General features: G+C 44.5%; 2 protein-coding genes across 3 annotated transcripts in view; both read left to right on the top strand.

Annotated features, from left to right (window-relative positions):
• Adk2 (Adenosine kinase 2) overlaps nucleotides 1–21,832 on the top strand; it is a 68,658-nt gene that overhangs the window by 2,330 nt on the left and 44,496 nt on the right. The window lies entirely within an intron of this gene.
• On the top strand, nucleotides 13,870–14,692 carry LOC135903984 (eIF5-mimic protein 1-like). Its single transcript, XM_065434496.1, has one exon. It carries the CDS (start codon nucleotides 13,987–13,989, stop codon nucleotides 14,389–14,391), a length of 405 nt encoding a protein of 134 aa, XP_065290568.1. The 5' UTR covers nucleotides 13,870–13,986; the 3' UTR covers nucleotides 14,392–14,692.

Consider the following 21,832-nt stretch of genomic DNA (forward strand, 5'->3'; position numbering starts at 1 on the left):
TGTTCTTCTGTCCTTGGGTGCCTCGACTCTGGCACAGTGGCGGGAACGTTTCCCCTGCCTTTATAAATTTGCCTTCAAGTTCCACGTGGTTGAGATTGCTTAATTGTTTGTTTGTTTGTTTGTTTGTTTGTTTGTTTGTTTGTTTGTTTGTTTGTTTGTTTGTTTGTTTGTTTGTTTGTTTGTTTTTCGTAAATTTAGTCCGAATTGATTTAGTTTTATGTTTCCGTTTATTCTTGTAATTTCCCTAATCTATATTCTCCAAATTATCTTTGTTTTCATATTAACCTTCTTGTGCTCAAATGGTGTTTAATTTTTTCTGTATTTAAATGTGCTCCGATTTCTTACGTTTGTGCAACCCAACTCCTGGTCAACCCTTACAAAAATCACGCGCGACATTCAATTGCATCTCAACTGAAAGTGTATGAGGGCAACAAAAACTCAAAAGAAACACGACAGAATTCGTATAACGCATTTTGCAAGGGAATCCCCCAGAGTGGGTATGTGCCCCAGAATATATGGGAATTTGCTGTACTACTGTCATCGGCGTTGCTCTCGCAGCGCCTTCTAGGCGGGCCGATGGCCAGCGACCAGTCCTGTTATTGTTCGTAAGATGCGGGGACCCATTCAGCTGTCTTCGCTCGACATCGCCTCACATGCGCGTCTGGAGAAGATGGCGAAAGCTACCGATGCCGCGGTGTGTGAAAGTGTCCCCAGCTGCTAGGTTCGCTGTTTCCAACGGGGTAGTGCAACTCCGCCGGCGGGTCGACAGCTGCCACCAGAAGGGACCATATTCGGAGAGCACAGCTTCACTCCTAGACTTGAGAGCAGCACCGAACTTTCAACGGAAGCTTCACGTTCAGGAAAACGTAGACCCGCTGGTCAAGCCCTGGTTCACACGACGTCGCAGACGGCCGCGCTGAATCACAGTGGCCGAAAAAACCTCGAATGTGTGTTGCGACGGCATTAATACGTGTGCCCTACACATTTCGCGGGGCACGAGCTTGAACTATACGCCCAGCTCGGTCATCATTTTTAATCGTGGCTGATGTCTTGAACATTAATTTATAGAACGTTCAAGAACTTTGAAGTCCAGTGAAGTTTTCAGTAGTGGTTAATATGGCCAGAGGTATAGCCCATGCTGCAAATTGTGATGTTTTGCGCCTTCGAAGAACGAATTTCTGTTTCCGTTTATGGTGTCGTTGCGTTCAAACGAATATATACTTTATTTTTCTATTGCGGGTCTCGTTCGACAGGGCTAGGTATTATTTTATCTTTTAATTGGGCTCTCTTGAAAGATCATGTTTCTTTGCAATGCGGCAGAGCTGAAAGCTTTCAGCTTTCAGAGCTGAAAGTCGGACTAGTTGGTTCTGCGTTAAGTGCATTACAAGAATTCCCAGCGAAAAACACACTAACGAAGGAAGCAACTGGACAGAAAGACACTGGATTTTCATTTTCTATGTTTCTGTCCACTTGCTTCTTTCTTTAGTGTTTCCTTTTCTTCGCTGGAAATTTTGGTAATGGCTATGTTTGCATTTCTACCTTAATTAGATTAGATTGCACATTCTGCGTGTATATATGGGCCCCACAAAAACACGCGCCGTAAGGATTTTCTTTTCTTTTTCTGTCTCCCGGAGATGTATTTTCTTTGTGGCGTTGTCACGTTTACCTAATTAGTGACATTTTATACGCATGCTTAGATCCTGACTCACGTGCGCTATATTGCCTTGTAGCACCGTTCATTACCAGATGCGCCCAACGTCCTGCACGGAACTAACTTGCTCTGGGCGTGGCAAAGAGCTCCCGACCGCACTTACGTGCCGTGCGCCTTACCAGAACTTACGAGCAGCTTTGCTGACAGGGCTGCCCAGTCTGACCACGAAGACACCCAGACGCGTCCAATACCTTTGGCGAGGTCAGACGCTTCCAGGGAACTTCGCCCGCTTGCACTCAAAAAGTCGCAAGATTTCTGGAGTTCAAGTGCCTTCAATTGCCGATTGCATAAACTAGACCCCATGCTATGGCTACAACTGCCACCTAGCCTTTCCCGCGGGGAAAGAACCTTGCTGTGCCGCTTGTGGCTGGGAGTGGCGTTCACGAACGCTTACTCCTTTCGTATGGAATGACCGAGAGCCCGATATGCGACTCCTGTAGGTGCGAGGAAACCAACGACTTACACGCCTCTCTCTGCGTACAACTTTAAACCGACTGGACTCGAGACCGCTCTCCGAGTCAAAGATGCTCGGACTGTGGCCACACCCGTCACTGGCACAAAAAGCGATTCATGCACTTGTACACTACTTGAAGTGTACCGGCTCAAGAGACCGTATACGGTGTCCCTGTGCATCCTACCACACGCACTCAGAGCTCACTCTCTCTTCCTCTTTCTATTCCCCTTTCCTTCACTCCCAGTGTAAGGTACCAAGCCGGATGCTCGTCTGGTTGACCTCCCTGCCTTTCCTGTCCTTGCTCTCTCTCTCTCTTTCTTTGCACCTTTTATCTCGGGTTAGATGTCCGACATCTTTCGCCGTCTCCTGTGTACATACCTGATTATTTACCTGTTATTAATCAAGGGAAAATCAGACATCCACCCGTTCGTAGCAATTGCTACAAAGGAAACCCATACGGGTTCTTTGAAAGAAAAGCCTCATAGTTGAAGAAAAATTCGTCCTGGTCCGGGACTCGAACTCGGGACCGCCGCCTTTCCGGGGCAGCCGCTCTACCATCTGAGCTAACCAGGCGGCTAGCAGATGGCAGGGCGAAGTCGAATTTGTCGACAACACGAAGCAAAGGCAAGAGTTTGACGTAGTAGTTCTGCGGAAACCCGCAAGGTGGAGAGAAGAAATTAATAAAGGGAAAATCAAACATCCACCCCTTCGTACCGAACGGGTGGATGTCTGATTTCTTCAACTATGAGGCTTTTCTTTCGAGGAACCCGTATGGGTTTCCTTTGTAGCAATTGCTACGAACGGGTGGATGTCTGATTTTCCCTTTATTAATTACTTCTCTCCACCTTGCGGGTTTCCGCAGAACTACTACGTCATTTACCTGTTGTCCTCGAGCTGTGACTTCCTTTTTCCGTTTCATAAAAAGCATAGCGCCTTCGTGTACGCGTACTACGCAGTGCACGCTCGTGGTCTATAGCTTAGCGCGCGCAGTGTATGCGTTCCTCGTTGTATCTGATAAGGACGCTTGGGACGCGCTTAAGATGCAGTAGCGCTTACACTTCTCAATACAAAGGCAGGTGTGGTGTCGCCATGTTTCCGAAGAGGTGGTCGATACCACGCTGAATCTCCGCATCCCACTTAGCGCCAATCGGCAATGTCCAGTGATGTGAGCGTATACCTGGAAGGTAGAATACGATCTCCCTCTTTAATTCACTTCTTGTGACATCGTAACCTATACGTTGTGCGGTACGCACGTAGTCTTCTAGTTTGGTTACAGCAAGAAAAAAATTGATGGCGCTCCCGTAATCGAGAGTAGATGTAAGCATGAAATGCCAACCGGCAAAGCAGATTGGTTGGAGATGATACTAGCCACAATCTTAAAGTATAAACCCCATGCAAGCGATCTTGCGCGCGACCGTGACAAGCGATGTGATGGAGATGGCTGTCGCGTTCGCTCGTCGCCTACATGTCGTACCACATGCGAGCGACGATTTTGAGCGACGTCTCCCTGGTGTTGCCCGTATGAGAGCAGCAAATACGTGTCGAAACTAGCGTGACGGGTGCTATATTATTTAGGTTGATGTATTTTACTGTAAAAAGCAGCATAAAATATTTCTGAAGGTCTTGCAGTAGGTTCTTATCCTTGGACGTATAAATGTTCAATCGTTTCCTCGTTCCGTGCGACAATCGATAGTATTTGAGTGATGTACATCCAGTTCCGGCTTCGCGCTAATGGCTAGTCGCTCATAGCACTTCTGGGCGACGAGCGACGAATTCCAGATTTGCAGAACCGAACGGTGAACGACAAGACCGAGCGATCTGTTCAAGCGATGGCCCGTTTTGTCGCTCGAAGCCGTCGCTCGTCGCCGTCGCGCACAAGATCGCTCTCATGGGGCTTAGCCTTAAATTTAGTGCATGTTCGCAACGGCACACCGCACCACACCGCACCACGCCATACTGTGCAATGGTCCATACGGACGCTGCCCAGCTAGAAGAAGAAAATCGCCACGCAGCGTGGCTTCATCTCTCGACGCGATGCAAAACCCGCGCCGCGGAACTCACGGACCGCTGGTGTTCAAAGAGCACAGGCAACCCTGCCTCAGCACCAAAAGGAGACAATGAAGTGTATGGTGTCCTCTATCTGCCTTTTGAGCGTCGCCTGTTGGACATGGCAAATAAAACTTCAGTGTACTAGAAGTTACAGCTTCATTGATATTGTAAACAAACACTTGAAAAAACTCGGAAGCAATATTTTTTTAACTTGTTTGGGCAGTAACTAGCGCATGCAATGCGGTTCTGTACAAAGGGTTGGGGGCCAGAGACCGCATTATGGTAAGTTTTTACTGGTTGTGCGGGTAAGGGCTCTGGCTTTTGGCTCAAGGTCACTCTGCTTGACTGTTTTAAGTACAGCTTTGTCCCGAGAGGGATTACGGAATGGAATGCGCTCCCCGACTCTGTCATGTCGGCCTCATGCGTTGAGGAGTTTTTGCAGTGTGTACACGTTATTCTTTTTGCCGCTAACTAATATGTATACCATAACTTTGTCAAAGGTGTATCTGTTCATTTTGTTTCTTATTTTGGGGAAGTTTGTAGGTGCATAAAATCCAAACCGATTCGCGTCCCTGCTGAAATGTCTGCTGCTGTTCATTTACTTGCTTTTGTTGTCATACTGTATCCTTGTATGTGTTTGTATTTTCAACTCCTGTAACGGCCCTTCATGGGCTGACAGTATTATTAAATAAAATAAATAAAATAATACTCGAAGGCCGCCGACAACGAGAGCTAAAAGCATTTCGTGCTTAAAACATTTGACCGCTTCGATCACGCGTGCACGTTAGTGTCCATATAACATTCGGCTTTCCTATTCAGAAACTCTTACACGTACATACGCAGAACATTGTTACTTGATGGCTCTGAAAAGGCCCACTTCCCCGTTACTTTTGAGATTCGGCGGTGATTTCCGTTATTCCCTGAACTCAATCCTGAGAAGTTTTCGCATGCCGTGAGGGATTCGCACCAGCGCGTTCTTCCGCTGCATGGCAGCGGCACTGTAAAGGTGGCACCCTTTGGCTATTCGTCGAGCACCGTGTTATATCGGGCGCATCTCTCAATTTCTCAAAATTCAGATATTTGTTCGTTGGCTCTTCAGTTTCTCGATTTAGCCATTCTTTCCTGGTCCAAACTGGGGCATTGCTACGTATTTAAGATTTTGTTTATAATCACTATGACATTTCTGAATCCGTACGGTCGGCGGCCCCCATTTCGAAGATTCATAAAAAGCGATAGATTCAACGTACACTGGACTTCGGCTTCCCACTTCTTGAGTTGAGAGATCTCGCGCAGTCCATCTTTTGTAGCAGTTCCTGATGCTTGCCGCATAGCGTGACCCCCTTACGGGCAGTAAGGTCACTGTGGTTGCTCATATATGTTCTTTTATCTGGTTGCATTGCACGAAACTGCTCTGCCGAGCGGCATTTGTACAGCCGCCGTTCCCAGGGTGGATTTGCCTTTTCTTCTGTGTCTGTTCGCTGCCGGCAGCTCGCATTGCGCTTCCTTCCATGCCTATAGTGCAAGGTGATGAATGCCCCGCGCGCTTTCTCGCGCATCATTTATAGGCGTTGTTCAATCCATGTCAGTACTTCTATTTCACTGTCTCCGTGTAAATGAAGGTTGTGGACTGCTGTTTCGTTGGGTTCCGTGAAGTTCTTGTGCATCGGACGCGCATCTTCTCGGTCATGTACATAGCATGCACATACAGTATGTAATGTCGAGATCTGCACAAACAATGCAGATTTTGCATTGATAACGTTCACAGCCTATGATCACTACATCCCAGATTGTTATGACTGCATCTCGCTGTATTCCGTAGTGAACGCAGTAGTAAAGTCACTACAGCTAATATGCTTCCAGAAAAATCCCCGTTTATACTTGTCGTGCGTTCGTTCACGACTATAACTCTGTCGCATTTCCACCTGAGTATAGGGCGCTTGGCCTCTGTTCAGTGTCATTTCGGTTTTTGTCTGTTTTTTTTCTGTTTATTTTTCTGGGTTTTTTTCTGTGTCGCTGGCGTACCGTGAAATTCCGAGAGGTGCCTCCGAAAGATAGCGCAGTGTCTCCTCCCCCTCACCCTCTCTTTTTTTTATGCAAAACACCGACAGACCGACCTGCCCCTATATTTCTCGTACTCTGGAATCATCTCGGATTACCTCGGCACGAAACATGGGATAAGCCAACAGTGGGCGACTCATATTTCTGGAAGACCTGCAAGGAAGCAGGTTTTGAGGGTCCATTATGAACGCTACAGATGTTTTAAAGGCCGTGACAACGTAGAAAAAGGTCCCACTAGCAGGTGTTAAACGAGACAAGAGTTACAAGAGTGAACTGAAGTTTATTGCGTGTGCCAACTTTCATAGAGGCTCGCTGGCATCATATAGACTGTGCAAATGATGACCACTACACATTGCCCAGGAAAGTTAACATATGAGTAGATAAAACCACACATACAGCACCCGGATTTGCACACACACCCTGCACGACACTCTATTACGTGAGACCCCCTGTCCGTTTGTTACTAGAAATCGCTTTTGGGACAACCTAGTTAACATCGGACGCGCACCTTCCTGTCTATGTACATACATAGCATACGTGTAGAGTATATGCAATCTATGACGACGCAAACAATACAGATTTTACATTAATTCATAACGTTCACAATGCTGTCTTTTTTTTCCACTTTTTTATAGTTCGCTGCATCCCAGATCGCTATGGCTGCATGCCGATTTTCACATACTAAACTTAATAATGAAGTAACCTGCTCAAACGCTTCTTAATCAATCCCAGTTTCTCTTAGCCGAGTGTTCGTTCACGACCAATATTCTGTCACTCTTCCGCCGCTGGTCAGTCTTAATTTTGTGTGGAATTATTCGCCGAAGACGCGTCAATAAGGGAAGCTTCACGCTTCTAAACTATATTTCTGCGCTGGGTATCACATTTGTATTACCTATTCTGACCGTACACGGAAAATTAGCCCCTCTCATACTTTGATGCAATGTCCTTTTCATTATGGCTGGGCCATCGCTCGGAATATTATCATATCCAATGCTTTATCGAACATGAACCTTAGTGAGCGTTACACCGGCGAATGACAAAAACGTATGGTTTCCAGATTTTCTCACGCGCAGCGGTATGCAGCGCCATTCGAGCATCGCATCTCTCGTTCGCGCCCCAAGTTTTCACGATGAGCAAAGCCTGTGAGAAGTATGGTGGCGCCCACTGTGGAGCGCGCAGCTAACTAGGCTGCCCCAAAAACCATTTCCAGTGCCACTCTGACAAACGGAAATATAGGGGTCCCATGTATCGCATACAGGGGCATCAATAGGCTAAGAAAACATTGCCACGTTTTGTACAGCTCCAACAGCCTTGTTCTGCTCATTTGTGAGCGGCACGCGGTTTTCAACGCGTTGAAAGACTGTCGCGAAAGGCAGCTTCCGAGCACGCTCACAAGTCTGTTGGGGAAGCATCGCGGGCCTCGGAGGCCATGCAAGCAGTTGCGGCTTTTGCTGCCTTGCGCGAGATGGCAGTGGTAAAGCGAACCTAGAGAGCCTCGTGCAAGGCCTTGCAGTAAGCTCCGGCAACTTGGTCGCGAAGCGACAAAGGTGATTTTGCCTTTTTGTAGGACATAGACCGTCAAAAAGCCCTGTAGTATTTACTCCATTTACGTATAGTTTTCGTTAAAGGGCTTCTCTCTTTTTTTTATAATTTGTTTTCATCTTTTTTCACGTGAATGGAGTGTTCATGCATTTTTTTAATTCTTTCTACTTACTGATTGTTCTTTATCTTTTTTTTATTTTTAACTCCTTTCTTCCATTTATTTTTCATCTTTCACCCTCGTCATCTGAAGTGTAGGATGTCAGGCATTTCGCTAGGCTAACATCGTCTGAGTGCAATTTAATAACGCAGCTTCTTAACGTTCCTATTTTGTGTCTCTTTAAGTCACTTGCCATAGTTGATTCCGACTTCTTAATGACACTGCCGCCTCGACGGAAAATGAATTGCACGAATGTAGTTAAAGGTGAGTGGCAGTGCAGCAAACTCCTATTTTTAGATGATCGTATAGCATCAGGAAGAAGGTGTACGACAGTTAAGGCGAATCTCTGGTTGAATTAGTGAATAATACTCACGCGACGTTGTCGTCCTTGTTGGTGTTTAAGTGGTGTGAATTTAGGAAAATAGGGCTCCGAAAAGTCCGTTCCATCATAGTGATCAAAAATAATCCGCAAGGACAAGCCAAGGTGGAAAGAAAAATATCGAAAGAATAAAACATCATCTAAGTCAAGCATAGCCTGCCATATGCTCTATGCTAGACGTACAGCACAGTACACGGGACACATGAACGCCTAATCACAACGCACATTACCAGCGCATCTCTACAGTCACTACACAAACACAACTAAAGAGCTTTGCACACAGCGCAAATATCACATCTCTACAAACACTACAGGAAACTGAGTAAAAGTGCATTTGGACAAGGCACGGATACAAGAAGAATTAAAGAGGACAACATGAATGCCTCTGTCTACTGAAAGGTCGCACTGTGCTCGGAAAAGGAGAAAGACGCAAAAACTGTCTTGCGCGTGCTCCTGTGAAGGAAGCGCCAATCCGTCAATCATGAACACGTTTGCGCACTCTCGACTGATATCGGTTCAGGCTTGGCAATCGAAGGCTGGCTTATGCACGTGCTACCGCAACTGCTGATAGGAAACCGTAAGACGCTCTTTTGCAACGAAGCTTTATGTGGCTACTTGCCCTGGTCTTGCTTGTCGTCGTCGTGTTCCCTGCTGAGTTTGAGGGAGCGCTATATGTATACCTTATGCACCACTGAATATTTGTGCTAGTCAGCGCACCTGTGCACGCTATGCGTAAAATATACGCAGCTCGCTGATGGCGACGAACGTTAGAATTCCATGGTGAGTGGCCGCCAGGTTCTGTGTACGGCAATGAAGGACCTCTGTGTCGCTGAAAACAGGAGCCCGACACGTCCGCTAGCTTCCTAGCAGCCACTTTAGGTTATCATCTCGGTTCAGTCCAAAATTCAACCGAGGGATTCGCTAATGTGCTCTCTGTGTAACGTGTCTGAGAACTTGCATATTCTATACCTGACTGCTGTCGTTACTTGTTAGAGAGACAATCTCAAAAGATCGCTTTGCGCTTGCAGAGCGACTGGAGCTTAGAGCACCGGGGTTATTCTAGGCCCATGTGGAAACACCACCCGTGCGTTGCACACTACGAAAGTGCTGTTAGCAATTCCTAACGTCTAAAGGCCTTAACAAAAATATGTGAATATCGTTATTGTGTATGTGCGCGTCTGTGGGTGTATGCGCTGTTTGCTTGTTCGTGATATCATTGTGTACACTATAGTTTCTCTCATATATTTCCTCTCTGTTAAAATATTTTTCTTTAACTTACTTTTAAACGTCTTCTGCTCCAGCACAATTAATTTTCCCTTAGGCCATTTAGACTCAAATCCTAACCCTTCCCTTTCTCAAAGAGGCAATTCCCGAAAAAGAATTTCCCGCGTCTCGCGGATTTCATCTGCGTAGAAGACAAAGGGGAAAAAATAAGTTGAGCACTCTGACTGTGTTGTTAAAGCTAAAGTTCACGCGTGTACAGTCACGGTCAATACGCAACACATGAACAACAAGTGCGGTCTGAGCGCAGTCACCGAAGCAGGCATTGTAATAGGAAAGTACGGCCGTAGCAGAAAAAAAAGAAAGAAAGAAAAAGAATAATAATAACTATGAATAAAAAGTTAAATAAATAAAAGGTAGCAAGATTGGGTGCATCAGCATGGAACGATGTAGAGATAAATAAAGCACGATGCTTGTCCCAACTCGTGTATAGGTGATGCCTTCCATGACTGTACATATTGAATAAACTGAGTTTTTGTTCATTCACTATCATGTAGCACCTCCCAGCCATTACAGCGAGACACTGTGCCTTAAGGTATGTGTACTCAAGCTTCCTTTTTCAGAAGGTTACACAGTACTATCGAAAGCACCATAAAAGTCTTGCTTTGTGTGCTTACGTAAACACGCATCTATCGAGCGCGTCCTCACCTCGGGGCAGAGTCAGATGAGTGAGGGGAGGGTCAATCATTGCCTGTGACAACTCGGCGGGTGCGCTGAATTTTTTTCTTTCTTTTATTTTTTGAGTTTGTAAGTGCGAGTTCGTTCATTCCATCCCTACTATACCAAGCTATAGGGGAGTGTGAGAAATTCTGCTAGCGATGGGGAGCTAGGGTTGCCACCATCAATACGGGAATAATCTGGTAACTGGAAGGGGGGCATCAGTGGCACAAACTTAATTCGAAAACGTGTCGTACTCCTTCCCACAAGAAGATTTCTGGTAATTTGTTGCAAATGTGCGCCTCGAAAGCGTAGAGTAACTAGAAAGCATCGTCGTACATAAAAGATTACATGCAATTATATACTCGGCAATTAAAGCCACTGCAAAGTAAACATTATGGTATGCACGCCACTCTTTTACTAAAACTGTTGTATAAGAGAGTTAAGATGCTTAATCCACTGATTTGACGTTTTCTCCTGGCTATGATATGCTCATTTCCGCCGGACGGCGTAATCGCAGCCCAGCTTTTCAGTCAATCGTTCAGTCATCACTGAAAAACTGCTATGAAGGCACTTCTGCTTGCGTTGTGTCCGCACACGCCGCAGAAACATGTGAGCGATCGAGCGCATTTGGACCTGCGTTTATGAATTGGCCAACTCTAACTGCTCGGAGAGCATGGGTACTGTTCGAAAATCAAAGCGATATCGAGCACATGGCACACCAACATGTAATGATATTTATCGCATGTTTCCCTTCTTTTCCGTGTGGCTTGTGCACCAATATGCTTTTCACTTATTTTTCAATTTCAGAAGGACGTTAGTTAAATTCTTCCACTTGGTACCCAACTAGACTAGAATATGCTTTTGATTGATCATATAGGTACCATCACCGCGAACTTGTGGAATGTGTTCTTTTTTTTCTTTTTAATGAAACACGAAATTGTCACAAACAGTAGGAAGCAGCAGTAGTGCCTCGCCGTTCTCACTGACCTCGCTTGGGCTGTCGACAATGTCGCAGTGACTCACCGAAAACAGTGTACATCATCTCTTGCTGCAAGTAAAAATTGAAAAGAAACGCTGCTATGCTGCGAGCACAACCGAGCCAAAGATCGAACGCTGGAGCACTCAAACCTGAGATCGGCGTTCCAATGAAGCCACCGGGTCATCAGCGTCACTGTAGGCTCACACAAGCAGGAACTTAGAAAGAAATGAATTTCTAGCTTTAGCAAGAAATAAAGATAATAACAATAATAAAAGATGACAGAAAAAAATTAACCAGACTCAACTGCAGTTCACATCTACATGAAGCGAGGCATGCTTGGTGTGATAGAGAATGGTTGTTCTAAATCATGTATGGAATGTATAACTGTGACAAGTGACGGTATTGTGAAAGCTATTGAGCATTTGCCATCGTATTCTAGTCCTGGTCCTGACGGTACTTGTACTAAGCTACTAAAAATGACAAAGCACAATCCTGCTCTTATACTTACACTATTGTTTCAACAGTCTCTCGACACCACCGAAATTCCAGACGACTGGAAATTGGCACATGTGATATCAATATATAAAACCGGCGACAAAAACAAGCTAACAAACTATAGGCCTATACCCTTTACGTCTCTTGTATGCAAACTATTTGAAGACGTGTTATCTTCTCAAATCATGCAGTACATGGCTAGCAACCACATTCTATTTGCAAAACAGCATGGTTTTCAACGAGGCCGGTCATATGAATCCCAGCTTCTTGAACTACAGACATTCCCTTTAACCTTCATGAACTTACACAAACTGACGCCATATTTATAGATTTTGCTAAAGCCTTTGACCGTGTGGCTCATAACCGCCTCATATATAAAATGAAGCTAATTAAAGTTGACGAAAAAGTAATAATCTGGGTTGAAGAATCTTTAAGTAACAGACAACAAGCTGTCGTAATTAATAATGTTCGTTTGTCATTTCAGCCTGTTCAGACCGGTGTGCCTCAAGGTTCCGTTTTGAGACCCACTCTATTTTTAATTTATATAAATGATATTCATCAGGGTATAGACTCGGAAATCCGGTTATATGCCGATGACTGCGCCCTGTATCGGCCATTAAATGTAAGGCTGACTGTGATAAATTACAAAATGACTTGAACAGGATTTAAAGATGGTGCTGAGACTGGCAAATGAGCGTAATTACCTCGAAAACTAAACTTATGAGATTTACCACTTGCAGTGAAATTACGAAACATACATACTTTCTTAATGGTGAGGCTCTAGAAACTGCAGAATCATTTAAATATCTAGGTGTTCATCTTTCTCCGACTTTGTCTTGGCATAATCATGTGGGTTGTATTGTTTCCGCTGCATGCCAATCTCTTGGCTTCATTCGTCGAGCGCTTCGTCAGGCTAATAGTGATACCAAGCTTCTTGCATATACCACCGTACTTCGTTCAAATCTTGAGTATGCCTCATTCATATGGAACCCGCACCAAACGCATCTTATTAACAAATTAGAATCTTTTCAGAACAAGGCAGACCGATTTATTACAGGCAACTATTCACAACAATAAAGCATCACCAAAATAAAACATGACCTAGGACTCATCCCCCCATTGCAGACAAGAAGAAAGATATCTCGGCTAACTTTCTTCCATCATCTTTTTCATCACCCAAATATCTTCTCTCAGGCACACATCTTACCAGCCAAAAGGAAATTCCCACGAATTGATCACGAATTTAAGGTCGAACAACCATTTGCACGTACTAAACAATTGCAGTTTTCATGTCTGCACTTAGCCATTTCGGTATGGAATCATCTCCCAAGTAATATAGCCGAAATAACTGACCATATTATATTCAAACAAGCAATTAATGAAACATTCAGAAATTAGTAACAGTAAGATTTCTTCCTGCATTTCTTCAGATGTCAGCGGATGTAAGATTACTGTTTGTATAATGTAAGAATTATTGGCGTGTGATGTTGCCGAATGAGAAGTCATGTAAAGGTTGCATCGCATGTACGACTTCATGTAAGTCGAATATCCTTATATGCACGTTGCCTTATACCTTTGTATATGAATTGTCCCCCCCCCCCCTTATGTAATGCTCAAGCTGGGCCTTCAGGGTAAATATATGAAAGAAAGTATATATATATATATATATATATATATATATATATATATACATAAACGAGAAGAAAGGGGGTTAACCGAGGGACCCGATATTTATTAGTCATATAATGAGAAGCCAACAAACACTGACACCATGTACAACAATACTTGTACTTGGTGTCAGTGTTTGCTGGCTTCTCATTATATATATATATATATATATATATATATATATATATATATATATATATATATATATATATATATATATATATATATATATATATATATATATATATATATATATATATATATATATATATATATATATATATATATATATATATATATATATATGTGTGTGTGTGTGTGTGTGTGTGTGTGTGTGTGTGTGTGTGTGTGTGTGTGTGTGTACTGGATTCACACGTCTCACGAGCAGTAACAATTCGCTGCAGAACACTTTTTTTTTCATATCTTTACCCTGCTGGACTACCAGAAAGCACAGGAGGCATCGAGTGTCAAGAAGGATCTCCAGCAGCAGGTGTGCAACATACTCAAGAACGAAGCACGAGTGAAGGAGATCATCTAGAGCGTGAAGGAATACATGACTAAGTACTCACTGCCCGAGCACGATGTGGCTGTACTGCTGTGGACGACCAAGATGCCTGGCATGGATTGGAACAAGAAGGAAGAGCTAGTGGCGGACCAAGCACTGAAGCATCTGAAGCAGTACACTCCTCTGCTTGAGGCTTTCACATCCACTCCACGTGCAGAGGTAGCTCTGCTGGTCAAAGTCCAGGAGTTCTGCTACGACAACATGAACTTCATGAAGGTGTTCCAGAAGACTGTCATCCTCTTCTACAAGACAGATGTGCTCAGCGAGGACTCTATCCTCAAGTGGTATAAGGGCGCCCACTCACCTAAGGGCAAGAGCGTGTTTCTCGATCAAATGAAGCGCTTCGTCGAGTGGCTCGAGAATACCGAGGAAGAGTCTGAGGGGGAGGACTGAAAGGTGTACCCTGCATGTGGCAAGCCCAGCGAGGCTCCTTGCCCGACCCTGCCAATACAGCACCACTCATACAGCAAGGAGAAAAAAAGAAGCCTGGTGGATGATGGGTTCGGCACGCCTGGGCTGCCACGGCCTCGTCAGATGCACCTTTCTCTTCACCACCTCCACCGCCTAAGACTGTGACGACGATCACTAACAAACCACTATGCTGCCAGCGCTGCTGCCACCTCATCTTGAAGACAAGTTGTTGGGAGAAGGCAATGGAAAGAAGGCACTCTCGAGGGCAAAGAAAAGGAAAAAAGAAAATTTGGGTAAATATATGAAAAAAAGTGTTCTGCAGCGAATTGTAACTGCTCGTGAGACGTGTGAATACAGTGTATATATATATATATATATATATATATATATATATATATATATATATATATATATATATATATATATATATATATATATATATATATATATATATATATATATATATTAATATCATGAAACAGAGCATCCGACTCGCTACTATCTTCAAGCAGCCGCCTCGGGTTGTGTATGGAAGAAACAAAAATTTAAGGGATTTGTTAGTCAGGGGGAGTACACAGAAGTCAAACACGCCCAAGGGCTGTCGACCATGTGGGAAACCTCGTTGCAAGGTATGCCGTCACATGACAACAGCAGACACGGCTGAAGCATCGAACTCGCCCTTCGTATATAAAATTACCGAAAATCTTGACTGTGATTCCAGTAACGTCGTGTACAAAATTCGATGCGAGGTGTGTAAGCAGGAATATATCGGCCAAACAGAGACCCCTTTCCGCCTGCGGTTTAACAATCACCGCGCGCATGTGAAAAGTCTCCCCAATTTACCCTTCTCCAGGCACGTTCGGCTGCCAGATCACTCCTTTGAACGCGTGAGCGTTGTGCTCTTGCAATCTGGTTTCCAACACACCCGTGCGCACGCGAACAGAGAGAATCTTTTTTCATCCATAAATTTGGAACGTACACTAAAGGAATTAATGAGAGTCCGGGGCGGATGACGTGCCTCCGGGATATGCCGTGAAAGTGCATGGGAAACGCGAATACATGCTATGTACTCTAAAATTGAGGCGCTGGCTATTCACTGCTTGCTCACCCCTCCGCATGCGCCTCAAGGGGGCGAGCGGAAAACCAATAAATTCAGTTTCCTGGACCCTGCCACTGAAGTGGTCATTCTGAGTGACCTATTGCCCTTCCTGAAATACGCACGTGCTGACTTGATGTCAGTTGTCTGTTAAACATTCAAAAACTGGGCCACAAGGAGGCTATTTAACTCGACTCCCTAAATCTAAGCCCATGGGCGCACTTGCTTTGCGAATCCCATGCATATATCCTTTTTTGGAACTATTTTTTTCTTTTTTTCGCACCGTAGCTGGACCACAAAGCTGCCGGAACGGGCCGTGCCTTGTATATTTGTACTGTGACACTGTGTTTCTTTCTACAAGTTGCCGCTCTTCTGTCTTCCTTCTGGGCCCCTTCTCTATTGTGCCCCCCGCCACCCGCTCCCGCTACAACGGCAGCCCACGCACTGGAGCTGCGGAGCGACCGCTTTCTCCCACCTTGCCTCGGGTGCACGGGAACCTAGCTGCCGCTACTTCCCGCCCCCCTCCCTCTCCGTCTTACGTCTCCCTCCTCCTGTGTGCTTTTTTCTTTTTCTTTCCGTTTTCTTTCTTTTTTCCTTTTTCTTTTTTTTTTCCTCACTTACCTCTTTGCTCTACATACATGTGACTCCGCCTTCCTCTTGCCCTGCATAGCTGCCAAAGGCCGCTGTAAATCTGCCAAGGCGCCGAAAATCAATCACTGTCACAACTGTTCCTCTCGGTTTGATGTATGTAAGAGCGACCGGGTACCCGGTCTGGTGTCTTCCCTACCACGGCCGAACTGCCATTTTTTTGTAAACCCTGACGAAGATCGGTCCACCGATCGAAACTGTCGAAATTAAATACTTGTTCTGTTTACCTTGTAGCACCACTCAAGTTCTTTACGTTTGAAAGGTAGCCTGAAGAATCCCTCATTGCCTACTATATATATATATATATATATATATATATATATATATATATATATATATATATATATATATATATATATATATATATATATATATATATATATATATATATATATATATATATATATATATATATATATATATATATATATATATATATATATATATATATATATATATATATATATATATATATATATATATATATACCAGAAAAAAAGCAGTTCTGGGTTCGGGTAAATATTCACAGTGAAGTAGACGCGCGTATGAAGCGGTTTATTGACGTTTCGGCCGGGGTCCCGGCCGAAACGTCAATAAACCGCTTCATACGCGCGTCTACTTCACTGTGTATATATATATATATATATATATATATATATATATATATATATATATATAGATATGAGAAGAAAGGGAACCGAGGGGCCCGATCTTTATTAATCATTTTTTCCTAAGAAGCCAACAAACAAAATCTTGGTGTTTTTGTTGGCTTCTTATAAAAACTACCTACTGTGCAGGGTAATTTTTTAGCTGCCCCAAATTCTTTAGATCGCCTATGTCAGGTAGCACAATTGTAACCCTTAATATAAATTACTCGATGAGGCAGCCATTACTTCTACGAGCAATCCAAATACATAATTAGGTAATTAGCATAATTACGGTAATTAGTTGCATATTTCATTATTTTACGGAAAATATGTGAATCTACTAATCGTAGCTAACGAGTTCGCAAGGCTTATGCACTTGGAACAAATTCTCTGGACTGGACCAGTTTCGAGGTATTAATTTTCAAAGTGTCCGACGAAATGCATTGGCGTTCCAGTTACTTTTGTGCTTCAAGGCATAAAACAGCGTTTGCTTTAACAATGTAACTGGGACGCCAATGCGTTTCATCGGACACTTCGAAAATAACTAAAAACTGGCACAGCCCTGATAATTCTTTCCAGGTAGATACGCCTTGCGATACGCCTTGGAACAACAACTAAAGAAAATATGAAGAAACTTCTTTCACTCCAGAAGCGTGCAATACGCCTTGTTTTTAAAGCTCCTTACCTAAGTCACACACAGAACATGTTTAACAAGCTTAAGCTTGTCAACGTACAATCTCTGTACAATTTCAGACTACTTCGACAACATGAACTGGAAACAAACAAGAAAAATTACCTTCTGAAATCACTGGCGAGGTTGCAAAAAAATACAACATGTATACAACATGCATACGACATACAACATGCATACAACACGCGCATCCCGAAATATGGAAAGTTGATAGATGCCGCACGACCTACGGTAAGCAAATGTTAAGTACCGATCTTGTTAAATGAGTTCACCAAAAATGGCACGGATATAGAATTGATCTCTTTGAATCAGCTACGCAACATATCTGTATAACTCTCCATTGTTCTATTTTTTGTTGAAACACTACTTGTATTTTCTGTACTTTTTTTCTCGTTCCTTATCCAGTGAATTCCCCGCGATGTTTTTTGTATATTCGTGGATTTTCTTTACGCACATATTTGTCTGTTGTTTGCGTTGTTCTTGTATTTTCTGTAGTTTTTGCATTTCCTGCAAATTTATTTTCCCCTCTACTTTTTGTATGGAACTGATGCCACTGTATACCATACTATGGTGCACGGACTCAGTCAAGCCTTTTCAGGCTTTTTGTCCGTGCTCAGAACATCTGGAAGATGTTGAATAAAGCTGAACTGAATTGAAAAAAATTGAATTGAACTCATTTGCTATAATTCGTACATTTAAATGCGTATATACTGTCACGATTCACAAGCAGCAGAAACTGGAAAAACCGGGCAGGACACTTTAATTAGGCGAACTGAAAAAGATTAGGTAGGGACCTCGTCTTCTCTTCTGAAATGCGCGAGATCGTTATTTTTCTCTACGTGCTGCATATTGGATGTGGCATTGGCCTCCCTCCAGAGAGAGCATCGTCCCGATGCCCACCTAGCGGCAGGAAGACGTGTAAGACCAGGTGCGGGCACTTCATTCCGAACATGCGGAAAGAAGGGCTTCTTGCGCACAATGTGCACGACTTCTGATGGAAGTTGCCTCGCCCTGGAAGAAGCAGGACTGTCAGGGATAACCTCATATTTCAGGTCGCTGAGGCGTCGTAGAACCTTGTACGGACCAAAGTACCTCCTGGGTAGCTTTTCTAAAAGCCCTCCCCGACGGATGGGAGTACAAACCCGCACTTTCTCGTCTGGCTGATACGTGACGTATCGGTGCCGTAGACTGTAGCGTCTAGCGTCGTAGTCCTGTTGTCGGGTTATTCTGATGCGGGCAAGTTGTCTCGCTTCTTCAGCCCGTTGAGCGAAAGCTTCAGCGTCCGTGCATGTATCACGTACCGCAGTAATGTAGCAACATCGCGTCGAGCATCGTCATCACTTCACGGCCATGAAGACGGCTAAATGGCGTCTTTCGCGTCGTTTCCTGTTGCGCAGTGCTGTAAGCGAATGTGATGTACGATAGAATGTCATCCCAATTTTTGTGTTCCCCGTCTACGTACATACTCAGCATGGGCGCGATAGTCTTGTTCAAGCGTTCTGTTAGGCCGTTCGTTTGCGAATGATCGGCTGTGGTCTTTCGATGAGGCGTGCCGCTGAGGCTAAGCACTGTCTTTAGGAGTGTAGCCGCAAAGGCAGTCCCTCTGTTCGTTATTATCACTGTTGGCACGCCGTGCCTCGGAACCTCGTTTTCAATAAAGAGTAGCGCTGCTTCGACTGCGGTGCCGCTTGGAAGGGCCTTGGTTTCTGCATAGCGTGCCAAGCAATCGGTGGCAACTATTAGAGACGTTTAGCTTGTACGCTAATCCGGTAAACGGGAGCGGTTTGGGCGGATTACCGGATGGTCGGGGCGTAAACGTGAGCGGTGAAGCCGCCTGGTGTTGTAGAGCTCAACCAGACAAACGCATAGCTAAAACTGCAGTAACTCACCATACCCTGCTTCGCCACTCGTGCAAATTTTTGGCAGCGGCGTAATTGTGAACACGATTACGCCACTGTCGAATATTTACCCCAGCAGCTAAGCAGAATACAGTAATTAGCTCTGTGGGAGTGTGGTTGAGCTTTGCGCAACCAGCTGGCGCCACCGATCGGGCCGCTCACCTTTACGCCCCCGCTAAACCGGAAAACCGCCCGCGCTTTCCCGGATACCGGACACGCTAAACGTCCCTATTACCCACTTACTGCCAGTATTGGGAGTCGGGAATGGTCCGGGAAGGTCCATCCCGATTTAGGCAAATGGCGTCGTAGGCACTTGGACTGGCTGTAGTAGCCCAGCTGGTTTCATATGTGGTGGTTTCATATGTGGTGGTCATATGCGCTGACAGTCGAGGCACGTGCGCACGTAATGTTTCACAAAGGCGACAATCCTTGGTCAGTAATATTTCCCTTTCACTCGGACTAGTGTTCGCGTGTAGCCGTTATGGCCAGATGTGAGTTCATCGTGGCAGGCTTGCAAGAGCTCATGACAGACGTTGGGACGACAAGTAGGAGGCTGCTTTCGATTGCAGAGATGCCGCATCGAATACGCCACATCCAATATGCGGCAATATGTATTGTAAGATTACTAATTAAAATTAATTAGTGTAATTATGTTAACTAATTAAATAAACATTTTGATTTCTCGTAGAAATCATGGCCGTTTCATAGAGTAATTTAGATCAAGGGTTATAATTGTGCTATCTTCCGCAGGCAATCTAAAAATTTGGCGCAGCTAAAAAAAATTAAAAAGCACCCTGTATATGACAAATATTTTTAAAGCGCAAACAAGAAACACGGCACAAAAGGAAGGTCACACACAGCACCTTCCTTTTGTACCGTGTCTCTTGCTTGCACTTTAAAAATATTTGTCAAGTATACACCAACTAGGCCCACAGAAAGTTCTTCTAAACCCTATATATATGCTTGGTGTATATTGTAATGAACTAGTGGTGACCTTATAAGGATTTTGTACTTCATCTGTGCGTAACGCGTGACGTCACTACACATGGATCAACCTGGACACCTGATCTCGGTTACGTCCGACGCCCATTTCGAGTCTGTGCACACCTCAACCTATACGCCAACGAAAATCGCCCTACATCGTTAGCCACTATCCGTCACAATGAACAGATAATGTATAGAACAGAGGCAGTGTGCGTGAAAAAGAGCTGTGGATTTCAGCAAAAAAAGGTACCGAGTATATACACGCTGCGTTTCTTGCTGTTTACGCGCCAATTCACTGATGCGCGGCCTAATGGACAATGTTTTTTTGTTTTTTTTTTCTCTCTTAACCGCGTAGCTTTCGTATAGATAGTACACAGGCTTCAATGAATCCTTCTCAATATTTTTATGCTGCGTTCGCAGCCAATTCAACACATGACAACGAAATAGGAGTGAGCAAGTCCAAGTTTCTCATTCTAGGCGAATTTATGGCGCTATCCGAAGGGCGATTAGGGGCAATTACAACTGCTTTAAAACTGCTCTGGCAACGCCTCGTGTCTGTATCCATCACCGAGGGTTGCGCGAGCTCTCGCAAGAGCGCATCCCCCATGCAGAGATTGTCTGTCTACTCCTCTTCGTCCACTGAAAAGCGCAATACCAAACGCTTCGCTATTCGTGCTGCTGATTTAGTGTCAAGCTTTCTTCCTCTTCTAGTTCCTTTCTTTGGGGGCACACTTGAATTCACGAAGAATATTCGGACAGAGCACTCGACCACTTCGGTTTTGTGCATTTGCTCGCCCCGTATAGAGAAGGTGGTGCTCGGACCCATTTCCAAAATAGCGGAGGTGGGTCCATCGCCTTTCGACAATATTCATATATCTTAAACAGAGGCTCGAACGAATGTTGTTTGCGCCACTAGCGCCGGTAAACTCGACGCGCCAAGAAGCGACGAGACTGCAGACGCGCCAGGTTTATCGGCCCGTATCGGTGAACGCACGCGATGCCTGTGCACTGCGCCGGATGGCGAACACGAAAGAAGAAGGAAAAAAAATGCGACAGCAAAACAATTCAGCCTTATCGCGTCTGCAGCGCTCGCGAGATCGAGCAGAGTGGCGACGTCGCGATGGGTTGTTCCTCGCGTCAGTCGGCCTGTCAGGGTATCGCGAACGTAATGGCCATACACGTTGCGCTGTTGGCGGAGGAAATACAAACTCGCGGCCTCTGCGTGAATGGCGCCCTGTGCTGTGCAACACCATCAGTTGTTGCACGCATGGCCGCGTACGCTTGAGCGTGGCCTTCATTGATCTTTTTTTATTTATTTTTACGCCCCACAGTACATCCAGCACTAAAGAATAAAGGCTCCAGAATATAGAAAGCGGCATACATCGCTGCCGTTCTCAAGATAATGCGTGCCCTCGCCGCTATAATATTCTCGAATCCTTGCAGAACTATATTATCACTT

Source organism: Dermacentor albipictus, chromosome 1, assembly GCF_038994185.2.
Source record: "Dermacentor albipictus isolate Rhodes 1998 colony chromosome 1, USDA_Dalb.pri_finalv2, whole genome shotgun sequence".
NCBI lineage: Eukaryota > Metazoa > Arthropoda > Arachnida > Ixodida > Ixodidae > Dermacentor > Dermacentor albipictus.

Coding starts and splice junctions, on each gene's coding strand:
- LOC135903984 (XM_065434496.1), top strand. CDS start 13,987: ATGACTAAGTACTCACTGCCCGAGCACGATGTGGCTGTACTGCTGTGG.